The sequence below is a fragment of the Felis catus genome, chromosome C1 (genome assembly GCF_018350175.1).
Source record: "Felis catus isolate Fca126 chromosome C1, F.catus_Fca126_mat1.0, whole genome shotgun sequence".
In the NCBI taxonomy this organism is placed as follows: Eukaryota; Metazoa; Chordata; class Mammalia; order Carnivora; family Felidae; genus Felis; species Felis catus.
Genome location: NC_058375.1, coordinates 14,325,106 through 14,343,819, shown reverse-complemented (window position 1 = coordinate 14,343,819; position 18,714 = coordinate 14,325,106). Strand labels below are relative to the sequence as shown.

Genomic DNA, 18,714 nt, shown 5'->3' with positions numbered 1-18,714 from the left:
GTAAATCCAAACGTGTTTCAGCAGACATTCATTGTCCCTGCAGCAAAAAGGCAGTGAAGACACGACTTGACCCTCGAATGGTTCCTGAGTGAGGATTTTCTCTGTTTTACCTGGAAGCATGAAATCTGCTGGTGTTACAGGCTTTGGGGCTGAGCAATGACATTTGACGTGTTTTCCTGTGCAGCATCTCCTATAGCAGCCAGCGGCCTCTTTCTCCTCGCCCCAGGTTTCCCTCCTGGACCGTCCCCGTTCCCAGGAACGGGCAGGTGGTGAGGGCCTGGCGTAGAGGGTTTACCTTGGGTGGGTCTGAAGTTATCCTTGCCGACTTCCCTTAGCTAACGCCTGCGCCTTACCGGGGGCCTGCCATGCCACGCGGCTCGTCACCAAGTTTGCAGCCCCGCAGAGAGCAAACCCTCTTTATTTACTTATTATTTTTTTGCTTCTGAGACTTCTTTATTTTTTATTTTTTATGAATATAATGTATTGTCAAATTGGCTTCCATACAACACCCAGTGCTCATCCCAACAGGTGCCCTCCTCCCTGCCCATCACCCCCTTTCCCCTCTCCCCCACCCCCCAACCGCCCTCGGTTTGTTCTCTGTATTTAAGAGTCTCTTATGGTTTGCCTCCCTCCCTCTCTGTTTGTAACTTTTTTTCCCCCTTCCCTTCCCCCGTGGCCTCTGTTAAGTTTCTCGAGATCCACATATGAGTGGAAACAGGATACCTGTCCTTCTCTGACTGACTTATTTCACTTAGCATAATACCCCCCAGTTCCAGCCACGTTGCTGCAAATGGCATGTTTTCATTCTTTCTCATTGCCAAGTAGTATTCCATTGTATATATAAACCACACCTTCTTTATCCATTCATCAGTTGATGGACATTTGGGCCCGTCCCATAACTTGGCTATTGTTGAAACGCGAGCAAACCCTCTTTAAAGAAGGAAAAGAGCATGCCTGGATGTGGCATCCGTCTGAGGACGAAGTACATGTGTTTCCAGCTCACTGCCCACCCTGACGTGATTTGGCCGCATCCGCGACTGTCTTATGAAGTTCAACTACCGGTCTCAGTGCAAGGTCACGGGGAACTAGCTTTTTTGGCTTTTCCTAACAGTTCTCTTGTAGCCACTTCCAGGATCGGCCGCCCACCAGGAATGCCGCCTTACCGCTGCTGGCCACAAGGGGTCCCAGCCCTCGGGGGAAGGCGAGATTCTGTAGGGCGGAGCAGGTGCCTTGAGCGGCCAGCCCCCAGAGAGAGCTGCAGAGCTCCGGCCCTGGGTCCACAACCGTGTGGCACCGTGGGAGCAACGATAACCCACGTGCGATCACTGTGCTCCGTGTCGTTAGTGCAGACAGCACAGAGCACGGCCCCAAGGACCCGCGCAGTCTGGGTTCTGGTCCCAGCTTTGTTCTCACTACCTGCGTGACCTTGGGCGCATCCCATCCCCTCTGAGACTCAGTCTCCTCATCTGCCAAGGGAAGGGGTTAGAATAAAGTCCCGTTCTCCACAGCCTTGCCAGCAACGTAAGTACCCAAAATAGCCCTTCTCTCGAGGGGCGCCTGCGTCCTCCTTCCTGCCCAGCACATGCTTACCCAGCTCACTGAAGTTTTAAGTCCTTCTGCCAGATTGTCATCTCCCTGGAAGCAGAAGGAGTGAAATGAGAATTCTGTGCCATGGCATCTTTTAACGTCAGAGCCAGAAGAGCACTTGGTACTACAGGGGTTCCCAGACACCTGTTAGCCTGGAACCCTTTATTCAGACCAACGCCGACGTGGAATCCCAAACAGAAGACAGTTGGAAGCACTCTGGTTAGAAACTGGAGCCCAGGGGTACCGGGGTGGCTCAGTCGGTTGCGTGTCCAACTCTGGCTCAGGTCGTGATTTTCATGGTTCATGGGTTCAATCCCCACATCAGGCTCTGTGCTGACAGCTTGGAGCCTGGAGCCCGCTTCCGATTCTGTGCCTCCCTCTCTCTCTGCCCTCCTCCACTCACACTCTGTCTCTCTGTCTCTCTGTCTCTCTGTCTCTCTCTCTAAATAATGGATAAACATTTAATAAGGAAAGAAAGAAACTGGAGCCCAGAGAGAGGAAGCCACCGGTCCAGCATCACTCATCAGGAGAGTGGCACCCTGGGCAGAGCTGTCCCTCTTGGGCACACGCCCCAGGAGTGACACTGAGCGCGTAGCTTCCCGGGACATGCGGAAACTCAGAATCGTAAGAGCTGAATGTGGGGAGGCAGGAGCGCAGGGCAGGCGGAGGGCACTCTAATTTCCACTGTGCATCCCCTGTGCTGGGTTTTCCCCACGCTGTGACTTACCCTTATAAAGACCCTCAAGGCCACTGTCATTACCCACTTGTAGGCTCAGAAAAGTGACCTGGCCCAAGTCCCAAACTCAGACGTGATTTTAACCCAGGGCTTTGCAACTACAAAGTGCACATATTGGCCTTCCTGAGGGACGGCACTTTATTTACTCTTCGTTCATTCACTCTGATCTTTACTGATCTTTACTGAGCACCAAGCATATGCCAGGCACTGTTCCAGACCCTGCCGTACAGCTGAGAACGAGGCAGTTAGAGCACCGGCCTCACTGAACCCAGACAGACATCAACAGGTGGTACGTGACCAGAAGACCACAGCAGAGGGACGGAGAGTGACAGAGCCCGTGGGGGTGGGGTGGCGCATGTGCACCTCTCATTGGTCAGGAGCCCTGCTGCTCAAGGTGTGCTGGCTCTGAACTGACGGGTTCTAGTCTGCTAGGTGGGGGGGTGGGCGGAGATGCTTCTTCCCTCTTTCTGTATTTATGGGACAAACAGTCCATGGGCCAGGCCTGGTCTGAATCGCACTTGGAATAACCCTGCCTAAAATATTTCTGAACCATTTGGTCAGTGCAGCTGATGAATGTACCCCGTACCCTGGGGACCCAGTCGCCCCGTCTTCCCTTCCCTCCTGCCTTCCCGTCACGCTGCACAGGCCCCAGGGAACTGCTGCGTGGGCATCTCCCCCCTGGTGTGTGATGATCCAGGGCTCAGACGTCCCTTCTAAAGGAAGACGTCCCCTCCGAGTTCCTGGCCGGCTGGGAGCTTCGTGGGTGGTGGAAATAGATCTGGGTCCCAACACAGGCTGTGTCCCTTGCCAGCCATGTGATCTTGAAAATGTAGTTTTCCTTAACTCTAAAATAGGGATAAAGGGGGGCACCTGGGTGGTTCATTCGGTTAAGCATCCAACTTCGGCTCAGGTCATGATCTTGCGGTTCAGGAGTTCAAGCCCCACGTTGGGCTCTGCGCTAACTGAGCAGAGCCTGCTTTGGATCCTCTGTCTCCCTCTCTTTCTGTGCTTCCCCAGCTCTCTCCCTCTCTCTCTCTCTTTCTCAAAAATAAACATTAATGGGGCACTGGGGTGGCTCAGGCAGTTAGGCGTCCAACTCTTGGTTTCAACTCAGGTCACAATCTCACGGTTCGTGAGCTCAAGCCCCACGTGGGGCTCTGTGCTAACAGTGAGGAGCCTGCTTGGGATTCTGTCTCTCCCTCTCTGCCCTTCCCCCACTTTCTCTCTCTCTCAAAAAAAAATAAATAAACGGGCACCTGGGTGGCTTCGACGGTTAAGCGTCCGACTTCGGCTCAGGTCACGATCTCACAGTTTGTGAGTTCGAGCCCCGCGTCAGGCTCTGTGCTGACAGCTCGGAGCCTGGAACCTGCTTCAGATTCTGTCTCCCTTTCTCTCTGCCCCTCCCCCGCTCCCACGCTGTCTCTGTCTCTCTCAAAAATAAGTAAGCATTAAAATAAATAAATAAATAAACGTTTTAAATAAAAGAGTATCTTTTTCAAAAAATAAATAAGATAGCGGTAATGGTGCTTTGCAGGACTAGATCAAGCCCATGGCCTGGGCCACACTCTGGAAGCCCCCACTACTGCATGTGCACGTGTGTGTGTGTGTGTGTGTGTGTGAGAGAGAGAGAGAGAGAGAGAGAAAGAGACATCCCCCTCTTCCGCCACTTTGAAGAGCCCCTTCCGGGCCCCACTGTGGCCAGGGACACTGACAGCTTTTTCTGGGGTCTCTTCCCAGACTGCCAAGGGATCATTGAGGACGTCGTCCTGCTGGGTGCACCCGTGGAAGGAGAAGCCAAGCACTGGGAGCCTTTCCGGAAGGTGGTGTCTGGGAGGATCATCAACGGCTACTGCAGGTGCGCCGTGCGGGAAGGGGTGGGCGAGTGCAGGGGGCCGAGCTCTCAGAGCACCATTCCAGGCGGGGCAGGGCGACAGTGCAGGAGCCAGTCCCCACACCGTGCCGTGACCCTCGGCAGGACGCAGGGGCCCGTGAAGGCTGGCGGCCGTGAGGCTGCAAGGGACCCCCCCCCCCCACTTGTTGGAGCTTGGAGAAGAAGGACTCGAGGGCTTCAGCCAAGGCCATGCCCCAGCCTCCAGGAAGAGGAGACCGCAGGAGGTCAGCCTGACAAGGTCCCAGGCCCATCAGCCAAATGAAGCCAAGGATGGGCTGACAGTACTGAAGAGCGGTGGTTTGGAATCACCCGGACCTGGGTCTCATGCTGGCCTCAGTTTCTCCATCGGAAAAAGGGGGCGGTGGGTAATAGCAGTAACTTCCCCCAGGGTGTGACGATAGTTAAGTGATCCACAGAGTTGCACGCGGTGCGCGCATGCTCTGTGATTGACAGAGGGTGTCACTATCCCCGGGACCACCAGCCTTGGGATATTCATTCGACAGACTTGTGAGCACCAGCCTCGCGCCAGCTGCAATAAGGAACAAGCCCCAGGCCCGTGGAACCAGCGTCCAGCAAGGAAAATAGGAAAGCAGGCAGCTCCGATCAGGCATCTGGAAGCTCGTCTGCGACACCAAACTCCGGAAGCTGTAAAATCAAAGGCTTTCCCCCAGGTTCCGTGCGGCCTGAGCTGCCGAGAGGGATTGCTAGGCTTGACTCCTCCCGCTGGGCTTCTGGGCTGGGTGACTTTGGGCCACCCCCCCCCCCCAAACCTCACAGGGAGATCATGTGACACACGGGCTACAAGCTGGATCACCTCCCTAAAATCCAAAACATTACCCCGAATTCTGAAACGCGGTCCTCCAAGGATTTTCGACAAGGGACCTGCATTTTATGGTCCTGATACAAAGCACAGGGTATTGACCAGAAGGTGACATCCTGAGCCCAGAAGAACAGGTTTGGAGTATAGGAAACAGGAAGGTTGGCCGACTAGTTGTGGGCTCCGTGAACACAACTTAACATACAGCCGTTTAGAAAACAAGGAAATAGGCCTCAGGGAAGCAGCTGATCCCTGGGTTTCGGACACGACCATTCCACCAGCCAGCTGGAAACAGAGCATGGAGCTCAGAGAAGTCAGCTGGAGTGAAGGCCAGTGGGGTCACCAGATGCCACTGAAGCCGGGGGACAGCAGAGATCACTGGCAAGGCAAAGTATAGAGAGACAAAAGCGCAAGATTCCCAATTCTAAGTAATATGTTTCAGGGAGGAAGAGGTTCCAGGCTGAGGTTGGGGCAACTCGGGATCATCTGGCATTCGGTGCCCGAGACCGTAGCTGGGCATGGGAACACAAAGATGGGCGAGAGGAGAGAGGCTCACGTCCGGTGGAAAGGACGCATGTGGAAATAGACAGTTATGAAAAAAGTCAAAACTAAAAAGATACAATATGAGGGGGAAGGATATAACAAGTATTAGACTTACAAGTATCTTACCCAGAACCCTGTGGTGTTACTGCGTTCATCCGTTTTACACATGAGAAAACTGAAGCTCAGGTTAAGTCGTGAAGCCAGTTAACTTTAATTTTAATTTTGACCTAGGCCCAACCATCCTAAGTAGGACCCAAACCTAAATGGAACAGATTCGAAAAGTCTTTATCATTTTGATGATTGAGGCTGCAGCAACGACTGGGTAGTTCAGAGCTAAAGATAAATACGATTTTCAGGCACAGATAGAGGGCATTAGTCAGGACACAGGAGTTCTGACAATCAGTTTGGCTCTATCACTCGTACTGTAAGCTGAGTTCTTAGAATTAGGATATGGTAGGGGCGCCTGGGTGGCTCCGTCGGTTAAGCATCGGACTTCGGCTCAGGTCATGATCTCGTGGTGTGGGTTCAAGCCCCATGTCAGGCTCTGTGCTGAGAGCTCAGAGCCTGGAGCCTGCCTTGTAGTCTCTGTCTCCTTCTCCCTCTGCCCCTCCCCACTGTGCTCTGTCTCTCTCTGTCTCTCAAAACTAAATAAATGTAAAAAAAAAAAAAAAAGAAAAGAATTAGGATACTGTAGGAAGAACAAAGAAACAAAAGACAGAGCCATAATATATAAAGAGCTCATGCAAATCAATAAAAAAGCCTAATAAGAAAATAGTCAAAGGAGATCTACACAGAAACTCACAGAATAAATACAGTCGATAAATGTTTTAAAAGATGCCACCCTCATCATTAATGAAATACATGCAGATAAAATCAGTCAGATACCATTTATCAACATGAATAACATTCAGTGTCGGTAAAGATGTAGAGAAATGGGCATTGCCATACACCGTTGGCCACAGTTGAACTTAGTAAATACTTTATGGAGAACAGTTGCCCATATCCATCAAAATGTTTAATGTGCCGATGTTCTGATCCCACACATTCTGACTTCTGTGATCCTGCTCTGCTGGACGGGGACACACACACACACACAGAAACGGATGTGCAAAGAGAGACATGGCAGCTTCGTTTCTAATTAAAAATTTAAAACGATCTAAATGACCACGAATTGGAGAACAGTTAAGGGGGGGAAGCAAGCACAGCTCACATATCGTGAGTCCACTTCTGAGGGAAGAAACTTGTGTGTGTGCATATGCGTATCTATATGTCCGTACATACACAGGAAGGTCCAGAAGGCCCATAGGAAACTGGTAACGGTGGCCACCCCTAAAGATTGGAAGTCAGGCATAAAAGAGACTTTAATTTGATTTTTTTAAAGTAAGGATAGTTTTAAAAACAAGAGAAGAAAATGAATGGACAAAGCTTCAATTGGGTGTCAGGCAGCCTTCAGTTAAAATCTTGGTTCTGCCAGTTACCTGCCTATTGGGTGGCTTTGGACAAACAACTCTGAATCTCAGTATTCCCACCTGTGAAGTGGTGATAACAGTCCCTCCTGCACAGAGGTTCTGGGGAGATTAAACGACGTTCTTCAGGAAACACACTGGCTCTTAGTAGGTGCCCAATAAACTATAGCGGTTATAATAACGGGGCCTGTTCACACGGCGCATGATTTTTTGGTGTTTTTCATAAACAGCAAAGGGAAAGAATTAAAATTGCATGGGTGCAATATGAAAGCAGCAAAAACGTATTAAATTCATCTGTTCTGCTGCAAACCTGAGGCTAATAAGCTTGGTTTTCAATTATTTTGAAATTGAGCCATCTCTCTAGAGAAAGGAAGAGGAGGAGGAAATCCAGGAAAGAAGGGGGCGAAACACAGACAAAACAATAACTATGGTTTCTTGGTTAAACTGAGCACCGACCAGGATTTTATATGCTTGGCCCCCAAAGGTGTTTTACTTGCATTGAACCTACTTAAATATGATGGGTGGAGGGAAAGGGTGGGGGAAGCTTCAGGGCAACACTACCAAACAGCATACATTTATAATTTTATCGTATGCATTAATAAAGCTAAAGCTCTTTGCAAATCTGTTCGCTTGGCTGGGCTTTCGTGAACCGCCCGGAAGCTAGCCGGGGCGAGTGGTAATGCTCCCTGTTGTACCGTGAGGAAACCGAAGCTCAGAGAGGGTCAGGTGCCTTGCCAAGGTCACACAGCAGAGCCAGGATATGAACTCAGGCAGGCCTGTCTCACTCCACGGTGACAGGGTTTCATTCTGAGCCTCCTGGGGCACTACTTGCAGTCGCCGCTTCGAGTACCCCGTGAGGAGGGGATGATGGGAAAAGAGGCAGTGAGGACGCCTGTCTGCACGTGGCCTCCAGGCCTGGGAGCAACCAAGGCAGCCCTCCCACAGGCCTTGTGGTGGCGAATCAAGAGTTCGGTCATGATCGGCGCATCGGCAGGGCCTGGAGGGCCACTGAAGCCTGGCTCGCCGGGCCCCCACCAGGGAGCACTGATCCAGCTCAGAATACAGGACTAAGGCACAGTTTTGCCAGCAGCAAGCTCTCTGCCTAGAAAAGGAAAAAGACCCAAGAACGGACACACAGAAGGCATGGGACTAACGTCCCCAAAGGAACATATATACCAGGCACGTGAGGCACAGAGGATTAATAATACGGGGGGGGGGGGGGGGGGGGGGGGGAGGGGTTCCTCAGGAGCACTCCCTGGGGGAGGTGATGTCCAAGCTGAATTTTGAAAGGATGGACAAGAGCCCATCAGACGCTGGAAGACAAGGCCAAGCAAGAAGGCCCACAGCAGGAGGCGTAATCAGACCAGATGCTTCCAGAAGATTCACGTGTGTGGGCGCCACCTACGTGATGTGCCACCTCAGTGTATGCTCCTGCCCACCCTGGGAAGTAAGATGCAGTGAGGAGACTGAGGCTCAGAGGAGGCAAGCAACTCACCCAAGGTCACACAGCGAGTAACAAGGTGGGACCTGAGCCTGGCTCTGTGTGGTCCCGTGCATAGGATCACGGCCCGCCCTGGGCGAGAGAGGCCAGATGGAGAAGAGTCCCGAATGCCAGTGAAGACCCTATGGTTTGCTCAGCACAATTTAGAAGATACAGAACCTTCCAACATATGTTCCTGTTCTGTCCCTAAATGTGTACCAACAAGTAAGTGCAGTCAACGTTCTACGTACAGTGTTGTGATCATTAAGACAGAAACAGTTTGGAAGGACTAAGGCTGACTCTACTCATTTAAAACTGTCTACAGCAGAAATATTTACAGACCACCCTCCTACCCAGTATCTGATGCTCGGAAGTCGTGATCAATGCAAAACAACAACTTGAGTTCATCTTTCTTCTCCCCTTAGTCATCCGTGCTTCGAGACAGTGCTTCTCGGGCCCTCAATATTAAGATAATCCCTGGGACTTGCAAGGATTGCTCTCTGGAGAGAGAAAAGGAATTTTCTAGAAGAGAAGGCCCAGAGGCCACGGGGAGGCACAGTCGGCTTCTCAGAAGAGCAGTGGTCAGATGAGGGTTTAAGGAAGGCCGCAGTGGCACATGGGAGGTGAGGCCAGGAGCAGGGAGAGCGGGGAGAAGGCTGCTGCATTGGTTCCTGGGGACTGGAGTGCCTGATCTCAGGGCTGGGGCACACGGGATGGGTGCAGGGGCAGGTAATAAGAATCAGCAGGACTCTGTGGTGACTTGGTCGTCGGGGAAAAGGGGGCCTAAGACACTGCCCTGCTGGTTTCTGCCTGAGGGACCAGGAGGATGGCAGTGGAGAGGGAATCCGGGCCGGTGAGCTCGGGTGTGGGACACATCAGGAAGGTCTGTAGGGGGCCCCTCGACTCTGGGCCCCGGTCCGTCCAGGGGTCTCCGGGGTGGTAAGCACACAAGCGCCCATGCGGTCAGAGAGCACCTACGAGGGAGCCTGGGGAGTTCCCCCAAACCCCGGGCCCCAGACAGCAGTCACAGAGACAGGGCAGGGACCCCTGACTCTGACCCCTTCTTCCCTCGCGCCGCACGGGGGCCCTTCTTCCACGTGAGAACGCAAAAATAACGGACTCAAGTCGCCGTACGAACCAGAGTCAGAATCAGTCTAAATAAAAGACAACCAGGTCTGCTAAGTTAGATGCAAGTCCTGGATGCAGAGGGGAGGCGAGGAGTGTCCACTTGCACAGACCTGCTGAGCACCGAGGCCAAGGGCACAGCTCTTGGTTGGCCCAGCTTCAGCCGGACAAAGTCAGGGGTTCGAGGGGAAGGCTGTCTCGTGGGCCCCTCAGACCATGTCCCCCACAGATGGTGCCCCTTGCACCCGAAGAAACAGGCAGCATGGGGTCCAGGGTTCTCTTCCCTCAGGACTGTGTGTGTGGCTGGGGATGTGGGTGCCGGGAGCAGGGTTCACCTCACCCCTGAAGGTGGAGGACAGTTCCCAGGGCGTGACCTGCCTGGACAAACACCTTCGCCTCTTCCAAGATGAGTGAGGGCAGGGAGGCCTGCCGGCTGGGCCGGGCCTGACTCAGAGGGCGGGCTGGACAGACAGGAACCCAGACCTCAGAGTTCCGTGCCACAGAGCAGGGTAGACCCCCCGCCCCCCGCAGCCCCTTCACACCAGGAGGATCCCTGCTGCCTCTCTCTCGTGGAGCCCCAGACCAGCCACCCTGGAAGCCGAGCCCCCTCCAAAGCCACATGCTGACTTGTGAGAACCTCATCTGGCTCCCTCATTCCCTCACCCAGCACACACCCCACCACTGCACGCCAGGCACGGTTGTCGGCGGCGGGGACCCGGCACGAACAGAGCGGGCAGCACCCCCAAAGAGGCGGCCACTGCTCCACCATCGTGCCCCGCCATGTGCGGCCAGGGCCCCGGTTTCCCTCAAACGTGCCAGTCCCGCCAGGCTGTCCAGGGCCAGCTGGGGCTCCCAAGGCTGACGGCCCCCACTTCTCTGCCCGCAGGGGGGACTGGCTGCTGAGCTTCGTGTACCGCACGTCCTCGGTGCAGCTCCACGTTGCCGGCCTACAGCCCGTGCTGCTGCAGGACAGGAGGGTAGAGAACGTGGACCTGTCCTCTGTCGTGAGTATCGCCCGTCCCGCCTAGGGCCCTGCGTCGGCCAGTGGGGGTGCTTTGGGACTCCAGCCCAGCCACCTCCAGCCCCAGGGCCACTGGCTGGGAGGTCATAAGAATTTGCTTGCGAAGAGGTCATCGCACCTGTTTACGGGCACCGTCTTTGTGTCAGAGCCTTGCCACCAGCTCCTTTACACACATTGTCTCTAATCCTTACACGGCCCTGGGGGCCGCCATGGTTAGGCCCATTTCACAGATGAGGAAAAGCGAGGCTTAGAAAAGTTCTTGTCATACAACTGGCAATCAGTAGCCTGGATGTGCCCCTCCAGAGCCATGCTCTCGGCCCTACATTGGTGCCCTCCCCCTATTTCCCACCCCCAGTTACTAGTCAGGACAGACTGTTCCCCCCAGAAGTAAGGAGAGCAACCAGAGGGCGCAGGTGGGGGGACTGGGGCTTGACCACAGCAGACGTCCCCGACTGCCAGGCGGTGACACTGTGGAATGCAGGGCAGGGAAAGCGTGTTCCAAGGACCACCCACCTTGGAATCATCGGTGGGGGGGTTATTTAAAATGTAGGACACCCCCCCCCCACACACACACACACACGGGACACCAGGAAAAATAATATAAATAAATAAGGAAAGAAAGAAAATGCAGACCTTTAGATCAGTCTCTCTGGGTAGAGCCTGCCGGTAGCCTGCCAGTCTACGGTTGAACAGACCCCTCCCTCCCCAGTGGTTCTGGACATCTAAGACCAGGCTTCGATGGAGAGCGCAGATGGCTCAAAAGACTTCTTGCTGGAGACGGGGTGGGACAAACCTAACTTGAGGTTCTAGATCCACCTGCCGGGCTTGAAGGAGCCTCATCCACCTGCGCATGCCTGTCACAGGAAGCTGTCTGTGGGGCGCTTGCCGTCTAGCTCTGAGCTGGACTCAGCCTTTGCAGGTACCAGTGTCCCCATTGTACATATGAGGACACCGAGGCTCAGAGAGGCTAAGGGACTTGCCCAGGGTCACACAGTGGGAACATGGCCAAGCAGGACTCAACCCCAAGTCTGAAGCCAGCGGGCATCGCCCCTGCTCGGGGAGCTGTGGCCGGCAGTGGGAGAGGGGCCCACTACCAGGAAGGCGAGGGCACTGAGCTGCAGCGACATCCACAGGCCGCCTCCAGCCAGGGAAAATCCTTGTGATGCAAGGGGCCCCTGAGAACAAGAACGAGCATCTGATTGTTACGTGGTTGGCCCCAGGCGTCAGGTGCCAAGCACTTCCCAGGCGTGGCCCAGGCTTCCCAGGTTCCACACCAGGCACCCGAAAGCAGACAAAGCAGACCCCTGGGGGGGCATCTGAAAGCCCCTGGAGGGAGAGGCGCTCTGGAAGACTCCAGCTTCCCCAGCGACACCCACGCCTCACCTGGATGGTGGATGGAGCTGGGCACCTTGGACCCTGCCCTCGCGCACAGCTCACTCAGGGCCGCGTGGTTGTTGAAACCTGCCCGAGGTCTGAAAGCAGCACAGGAGAATATTCTTGCATAAAACACTTAAGGCCAGAACTTTCTCAGGCACTGCCGCCACTGAAGCCCATGGGCCGTGTCCTTTGCCTGAGCCTCTCGCTCAGCCTGCCGCCGTGCTGCTGGGCCACTTCCTCCTCGTTTACATCGTTGCTCCCCAAGTACCCAGGACACTCGCACACAAGTCCTAACCCCCCAGAAGAACACGGATGGAGCAGCCCCCTGCCTTCCTAAAACATATATATATTTTTTAATGGTGTTTTTTTTTTTTTTGAGAGAGAGACAGAGCATGAGCGGGGAAAGGGCAGAGGGAAAGGGACCCCAGAATCCGAAACAGGCTCCAGGCTCTGAGCTGTCAGCACAGAGCCCTACACGGGGCTCAAACTCACAAACCGCAAGATCATGACCTGAGCTGAGGTCGGACGCTTAACCGACTGAGCCACCCAGGCGCCCCAACCCCCTGCCTTCCTAACTGGTAGCCTCAGAGGCTGGCGTTTGGCCCGAGAAAAAGGACCTTCTAGACTCACACACACGCAAGACTGATGGTTCCTGGTTAGAGAGACGGTCTTCCCGGGACAGATAAGAGCTTCTACCCCCAGCGCCACAGGAGGCTCCTTGGGTCATCTGTCTCCCTGATAGACCAGCTTCACATGATGCGAACCTCATGGCAGCCTGTGTAGTCGGTACTGGACATCCCCAATCACAGGTTGGAAAACTGAGACCTGACAGAATGGGCTCATGGAGCCAGAGGTCGTGGATCCGGGCCCTGAAACCAGGCCCAGGGCTGTGCTGTCCACTTCCCTGTGGGGTGAGGTAAGTTGAGTGACAAGACCAGGAAACCAAGGACCACAGCGAGGCCTCCTGACCGTGTCCAGGGGTCGCCGTCCTATTTAAGGGTCGCTGTTCCCTGAAGGGGTGAAGGACAGAAGTGACTTTGTGCCTCACCATGCCCGGTCTCCCTCTGCCAGAAGAATCAAAGGTGCAAAGGGTCAGAAGAAACGTCCTCGTGCGTGAAATTCCCTTTAAACACCACAGAGCCCTGGCAAGACCCGCTTTCTGCCCTGGGGAGCCCCCGAGTGGGATACAGTGACAAGAGCACAGCAGCCTTTGGCACCAGAGAGGCCAGGCTCTGCCGCTGGTATACTGGCTGTGTGACCTCAGGCCAGTTACTCAGCCTCTCTGTGCCTCAGTTTTCTCCTACACGAGATGGGGGGAGTCCCCTGCCTTCCGGGGCAGCACAAGTAAGATGCTTGCTGCCTCGTAGGCCTTCATGTAACACTAGTTCCCTCCTGTCCTACCCCTGCCACCGTCTTCAGTTCTTTCGCCCCTCAGACCCCTCTCCCTCCTCAGACCGTCTTTGAGGCGGCTTCTGGCTTCGGAGATCGAGATCGCAGCTCTTTATCACTTCAGGAACACAGCACAAAAAAAGCAGTGCCTTCCTCTTCTGGGTAATTGGAGGTAGTTAGTTAGCATTGCTTTGGTGCTGAAAATCCTTGCTGGAGGAGAGGCCGCCGGCCAGTGAGTTCCCTTCGCTGCTGCCCAGGTGCTCCGGGCAGAGGCCTGCGCGGTCCGCCTTCTCCCTGCCGGGCCGCGGGCAGAGCCCTTGCGCACCAGCCCGGCGTCAGCCACCCACCCAGACGTGGTCCGCGGTGGCTCCTGGTGGCGGACAAGCCTGAGCCAGCAGGGAGTGAGGGGCTGGCCCCGTCGCAGGCAGGCAGCTCCTGTTGGGGTGAACGAAGCCGACGAAGGCCAGGCGGCCCTCCTGCCCTTCAGCCTGTCCCGTGTGGGGACCGGGGTACAGCGGCTGGGGGCGTCTGGCTCGGGCGGGGCCAACTCCTGAGGTGTCACGGGGTTTCTGCTCTCCACGGCCCTAAGGAAACGCCAGCTGACTTGTAGAACTTAGCGCAGGGCTGGGCTCCAACGGTGGCAGTAAGAAAGCCGGCGTGTGCGAGGTGCTGCTGTACCTACTTTGCAGACCTTATGTTGCCCGTCCCCGTAGCGGTCCCGTGAGGCAGGGACGGTAGCCCTATTGTACAGGCGTGGAAACCGAGGCTGCATGCGAGCGGTCGAGCCAGGTGAACCTGGGGGGAGCGGGCAGGGCCCGGGCTCTTTGCCGTTGCACTCGTGCTGCCCGCGCCCACACGTCTCTGTGGTGTCCCGCCGGTGACCTCTACCTCCGGGTCAAGGAGTCTGCCACGCGTGTTAGCTCACTGACTCCTCCCACCAGCGCACGTGACGCGGGTGCCTTCCCTAGCCCCGCTTGACAGATGTGGACACTGAGGCCCAAGGGGTAAAGGAACCCGAAGGGGCCCGATGGGCTTGGAAGGAGTTTCTGGCGGGCAGAGGCGGGCAGCAGCGGCCCAGTCGAGGCGGGTCCCAAGAGGCCTCACGAGGCAGCAAACAGGCAGTGCTGAGGCCAGTCCAGGCAGCGCGGGTCACCGGGCGCCGGGCCAGCCGTGGGCAGTGCGGCGAGTTAGAAGGGGCCCCTGCGCTCCCTAGGCTCACAGTCCATCAGAGGATACAAATGAGCAAGCAGACGAAGGCAGTGGGGTGCGGCGGACACGGTCACAGAGGAGCCCCCGGGGACAGTCCCTCGCCAGGGAAGGCCAGAGCTGTGTCCCAGAGCCAGGGAAAGCCAGGGAAGGAAGAAGAGCCGCGTGGTGGGATTTCCACCTGCAGTCAGCGGTAGCCGGGGGCCACAAACCCCTCCCTTCCTGCCTGCCTGCCTCCACCCAGCCCAGCACCGGCCCTTCACTAACAGTTCTTGTTTGTCCCTGTGGGTCTAGGTTTCTGCTGGCTGGACACTGAGGTGTGATGGCTAGAGCCCGGTCAGCCATCTTGGGTTCCCAGGTGGATCAGCCCAGCCAACTCCCTACCCTCTATCCCCTATTGTCCCTTCCAGGGAAATTAAGGCAAGGGAACTCACTCACGCTCACGCAGCACCAGCCATGTGCCGTGTACCTCGTGGCTTGTACGTATTATTTCTTCCCCTGCACCCCGTGAGGTAGGCATCACTAACTCTAACTGGGTAATGTCCCTGTGAAAGTGTTTTGAGCCATAACACAAGACACGTCCTAGTTAGTTAGAGGTAACGTATGCTGCTTCCTACAAAGTGCCAGGCCCTTGCACTTACAGATGGAGAAGCTGGAGGTCGGGACATCGTTAAGACTCACCCCAGTTCCTCGTAAAAGAAGGAGCTGGAACCCCCGTTTCTCTGAGCCTGAAGTTAGGTCCTCTCTAGTGCTTTGCAGCCACTAAGGTCCACCCTCTGTGGAAAGACGCTGCCCCACCCTGCCCACCGCCCGGAACGCAGGGATCCGAAAAGCCCCCCATCTGGGTGTACGTGCGTGTGTGTTCGCTGAACACTGTTAAAAAGTGTTTGTAGAGAAAGGTTCTGGTCATGAGCAAACCACCAGGCTGTACAGGAAATTGTGTCTTCGTGTTCTTGAGAAATCATTTGAATAGTGTGTGATGTGTGGTTCCGGTGAATGTTAGCAGCAGAGCCTTCGTGCGGTTTCCTAAGCGTCCCTGGCGTTTTTCCTGTCTTCTTTCTAAACAACAAGGAATGTTCTGGGTTGCACTCACCTTGGGCACTCAGCAGACCCCCCCGGAACTGGCGGGGAGAGCGGGAGGCTGCATTTCAGGGAGCAGATCCCAGCTGCACAGCCCCCACTGCAGCATCTCGAAAACAGCACCACACGGCTTGGCCTTCAAACGTGCTGTGTGTCGTGAAGCAAACCACCACCCCTCTCTGGACTTTGCTTTCCTCTTCAGTAAAATGACAAATGATTTTCAGCATTCCCCACCGCAGCCGGTTCTCTACGAAGAGACCAGGCCCCAGATGCCAATCCCGACTCGGACACTTCCTAGCTAGATGACCCTGGGCAACTCACCTTACCTCTGCAGGGCTCAATTTCTTCATCTACAGTTAGCAGCCGACACCTGTCACAGGACTGTATCCATTAAGCTCGTCTCCTGCAGAGTATTATGGACCTACTCCGTACGGGGCATTGTCCGTTATCACGGTGAGGCATCGGGCATGCTCAGCCACCCCTGAAGCCAACACAAAAGTGGGGGTGTCCCTATTCTCCGAGGAAGAAGGTGGGCACTTCTGAGTCCTCCACCTTTGTCATAGTAAAGATTCAGGTCCAAGGAACAGAGGCCCAGCTGAGGTAGCTTGAACACACAAGAGTTGCTGCTGTCAGGGAAGGAAAGACCAGAATAGGCAGTTCAGGGCTGGTATGGTAGCTGTGCAGGCTTCAGGGGTCAAAATTCCCTCTTGCTTGTAGAGGGCCAACTCTGGCCCAAGATTGCCGCTCAGGCTCTGGCCATCGCGTCTGAATTCCAGCAAGCAGGAAAGAGGACGTGGAGGAGAGAAGGGCACTCCCTCTGCCTTTAAAAAAAAAAAATAAGCTCTGTTCCCAGCACGGGACTTGAACTCACGACCCCGAGATCAAGAGTCGCATTCTCCACTGACTAAGCCAAGCAGACACCCAAAAACATAAAAATAAAGAGGCACCCAAAGGGTGCCACATAACACTACTGCTGCTTCCCGTGGCCAACCCTTGTCACAACACTACACTCAGCTACAAGGGACGGGGGAGAATGCACTCAGCTATGAGTTCTCATGACAGAGAAACGGGGAGCGAGAATTGCAGGACGTACCTAGCAGTCTGCGCCACAGCTGTTTTCAGTTTGGGGGCTTTTCCCGAAGGAATCCTCCCAGCCACGCTCTGATGTAGCTACTCTTACTGTTCCCATTTTACAGCTGAGGCAAGTGGAGGTCCGAGGTCTAGAGAGGCTCGCTTGCGGTCCCACAGCTGTGAGCAGCAGGGAGCTTCTGCCGTACCTGAAAGCTGCTAGCAGAGAATGAGAACTTCCACCCCAACTTTCTATCAGGAGATTCCTTCCTGCCCCCAACGGACCCAGACTATGTAGAGAAACATCCTTCATCTTTATCTAATAAACTCTAGGGGCGCCTGGGGTGGCTCAGTCGGTTGAGTGTCCGACTTCGGCTCAGGTCATGATCTCATGGGTTCGTGAGTTCAAGCCCCGCGTCGGGCTCTGTGCTGACAGCTGGGAGCCTGCTTCCAGATTCTCTGCCTCTCTCTCTCTCTCTGCCCCTATCCAACCCGGCTCCCTCCCTCTATCTCTCTCTCAAAAAAAATTAAAAAATAATGAATTCCGGAGTGGCCTTGAACCCAGAGGCTTCCCAACCCACTCTGGATTTGAGAGTCCTTGAGAGCTAGACTCCTGGTGTCAGGGATCGGGTTGCTGAGGCTGCTGAGGGAGGAGAGGGTGAGGTCCAGGAGTGTAGCTTGGGGCCCTGGGGAGGGCAGGGCTCTGACCACCCACCACGGGTCACTCACTGCTCCCCCCCTGCAGGTCAGCGGCCATCTGGACTACGCCAAGAAGATGGACGTCATCCTGAAGACTGTGGGCATCCACACCAAGCCAGGCTGGGACGAAAAGGGGCTCCTGCTGGCCCCAGGCAGCCTGCCCCAGGAGGAGCCTCAGCAGACAGGAGCCGCCTCCTCATCAGACAAGACCACACCTGGAGACAGCCCCAAAGTGGCCACAGCCACTGACCCTAACCGAGCCCCGGTGCCAGCAGGGCTGGACCCTGCCGCGAGTCCCCAGATCTGCGGCCACGGCATGGGCCCCAACCCACTGGGCTGCCCCGATTGTGCCAGCGAGACCCAGGGGCCCTGTGCAGGGCTGGACTGACCGCAGAAGGGGACTGGAGCTGTCTTCCCAGGCTCCTACATGCAGCACTCTCTTACCCCTCCACCAGGTGCCCCCCACGAGTCTGAATGTCCACCGGTGCCCTTCCTAAGTCAAAGGCGTTGGAATTGAAAAGAAAGGAATTGGAAGGAGGGGGATTCGCAGAGAGACAGCGTTTCCTCTGTGAGCAAGCAAGGCCAGAGCCCTGCAGAGACGACCAAGCACAGTTTAGAGCCCCAGGACTCAACCAGCCTTGGGCTTCCTGTATTTCAGGTCACAGTTGTGCGGTCTGGCTGACCATCTGGGGGCCTGGGGGGCTCTCTGGGGCCCAAGGCTCCCAAGGCACCATTCCCGCCCCCCCAAGCCCCAGTAAATCCAGGTGAATGCCCATACTCCAGGGCTGCCCAGCAGCCCACAGGCAGAGCAGGCACAGATGGGGAGCCAGCAGTCTACTCTCTGTTCTTGGGAGATCTGATCAGATTTGCCTTGTACAGCTACCCAGGCTGTGCACTGCAGAACCACAGGAGCTTCAATCACATGAACGTGATATAACGGGCACACTCCCCCAGTTGTGCTATGGTGGCCCTGGATCTAACTGGCACAGTGTGCTGAATATATGCTGAATCAGCATGCACTATGGTGGGGAAGGATTTCCTAGAACAGGAAGAGGTGATCATGATTGTCATAATAAAAATAACAATAGCTACCACTTATTGAGAATTTACCATGGACGGAGTGCTTTCATGAGTTGTCTCAGCTGACCCTACCAATAGCTATGAGGTAGCTACTGCTATTACCTTCATGTTCCTGAAGGTTATTGAGATCCAGAGAGGTTAGGTAACCT

The 18,714-nt window shown here is 55.2% G+C and overlaps 1 protein-coding gene across 3 annotated transcripts in view; it reads left to right on the top strand.

Annotated features, from left to right (window-relative positions):
- TMCO4 (transmembrane and coiled-coil domains 4) overlaps positions 1-18,594 on the top strand; it is a 94,063-nt gene extending 75,469 nt beyond the window's left edge. For all 3 annotated transcript variants that reach the window (XM_023258226.2, XM_023258225.2, XM_023258224.2), the window contains 3 exons: positions 4,061-4,178; positions 10,532-10,649; positions 17,532-18,594. In XM_023258226.2, the coding sequence (XP_023113994.2) occupies positions 4,061-4,178; positions 10,532-10,649; positions 17,532-17,873 (578 nt within the window). In that variant the 3' untranslated portion in view covers positions 17,874-18,594. The remainder of the gene's footprint in view (positions 1-4,060; positions 4,179-10,531; positions 10,650-17,531) is intronic.
- The last annotated feature ends 120 nt before the right edge of the window (positions 18,595-18,714 follow it).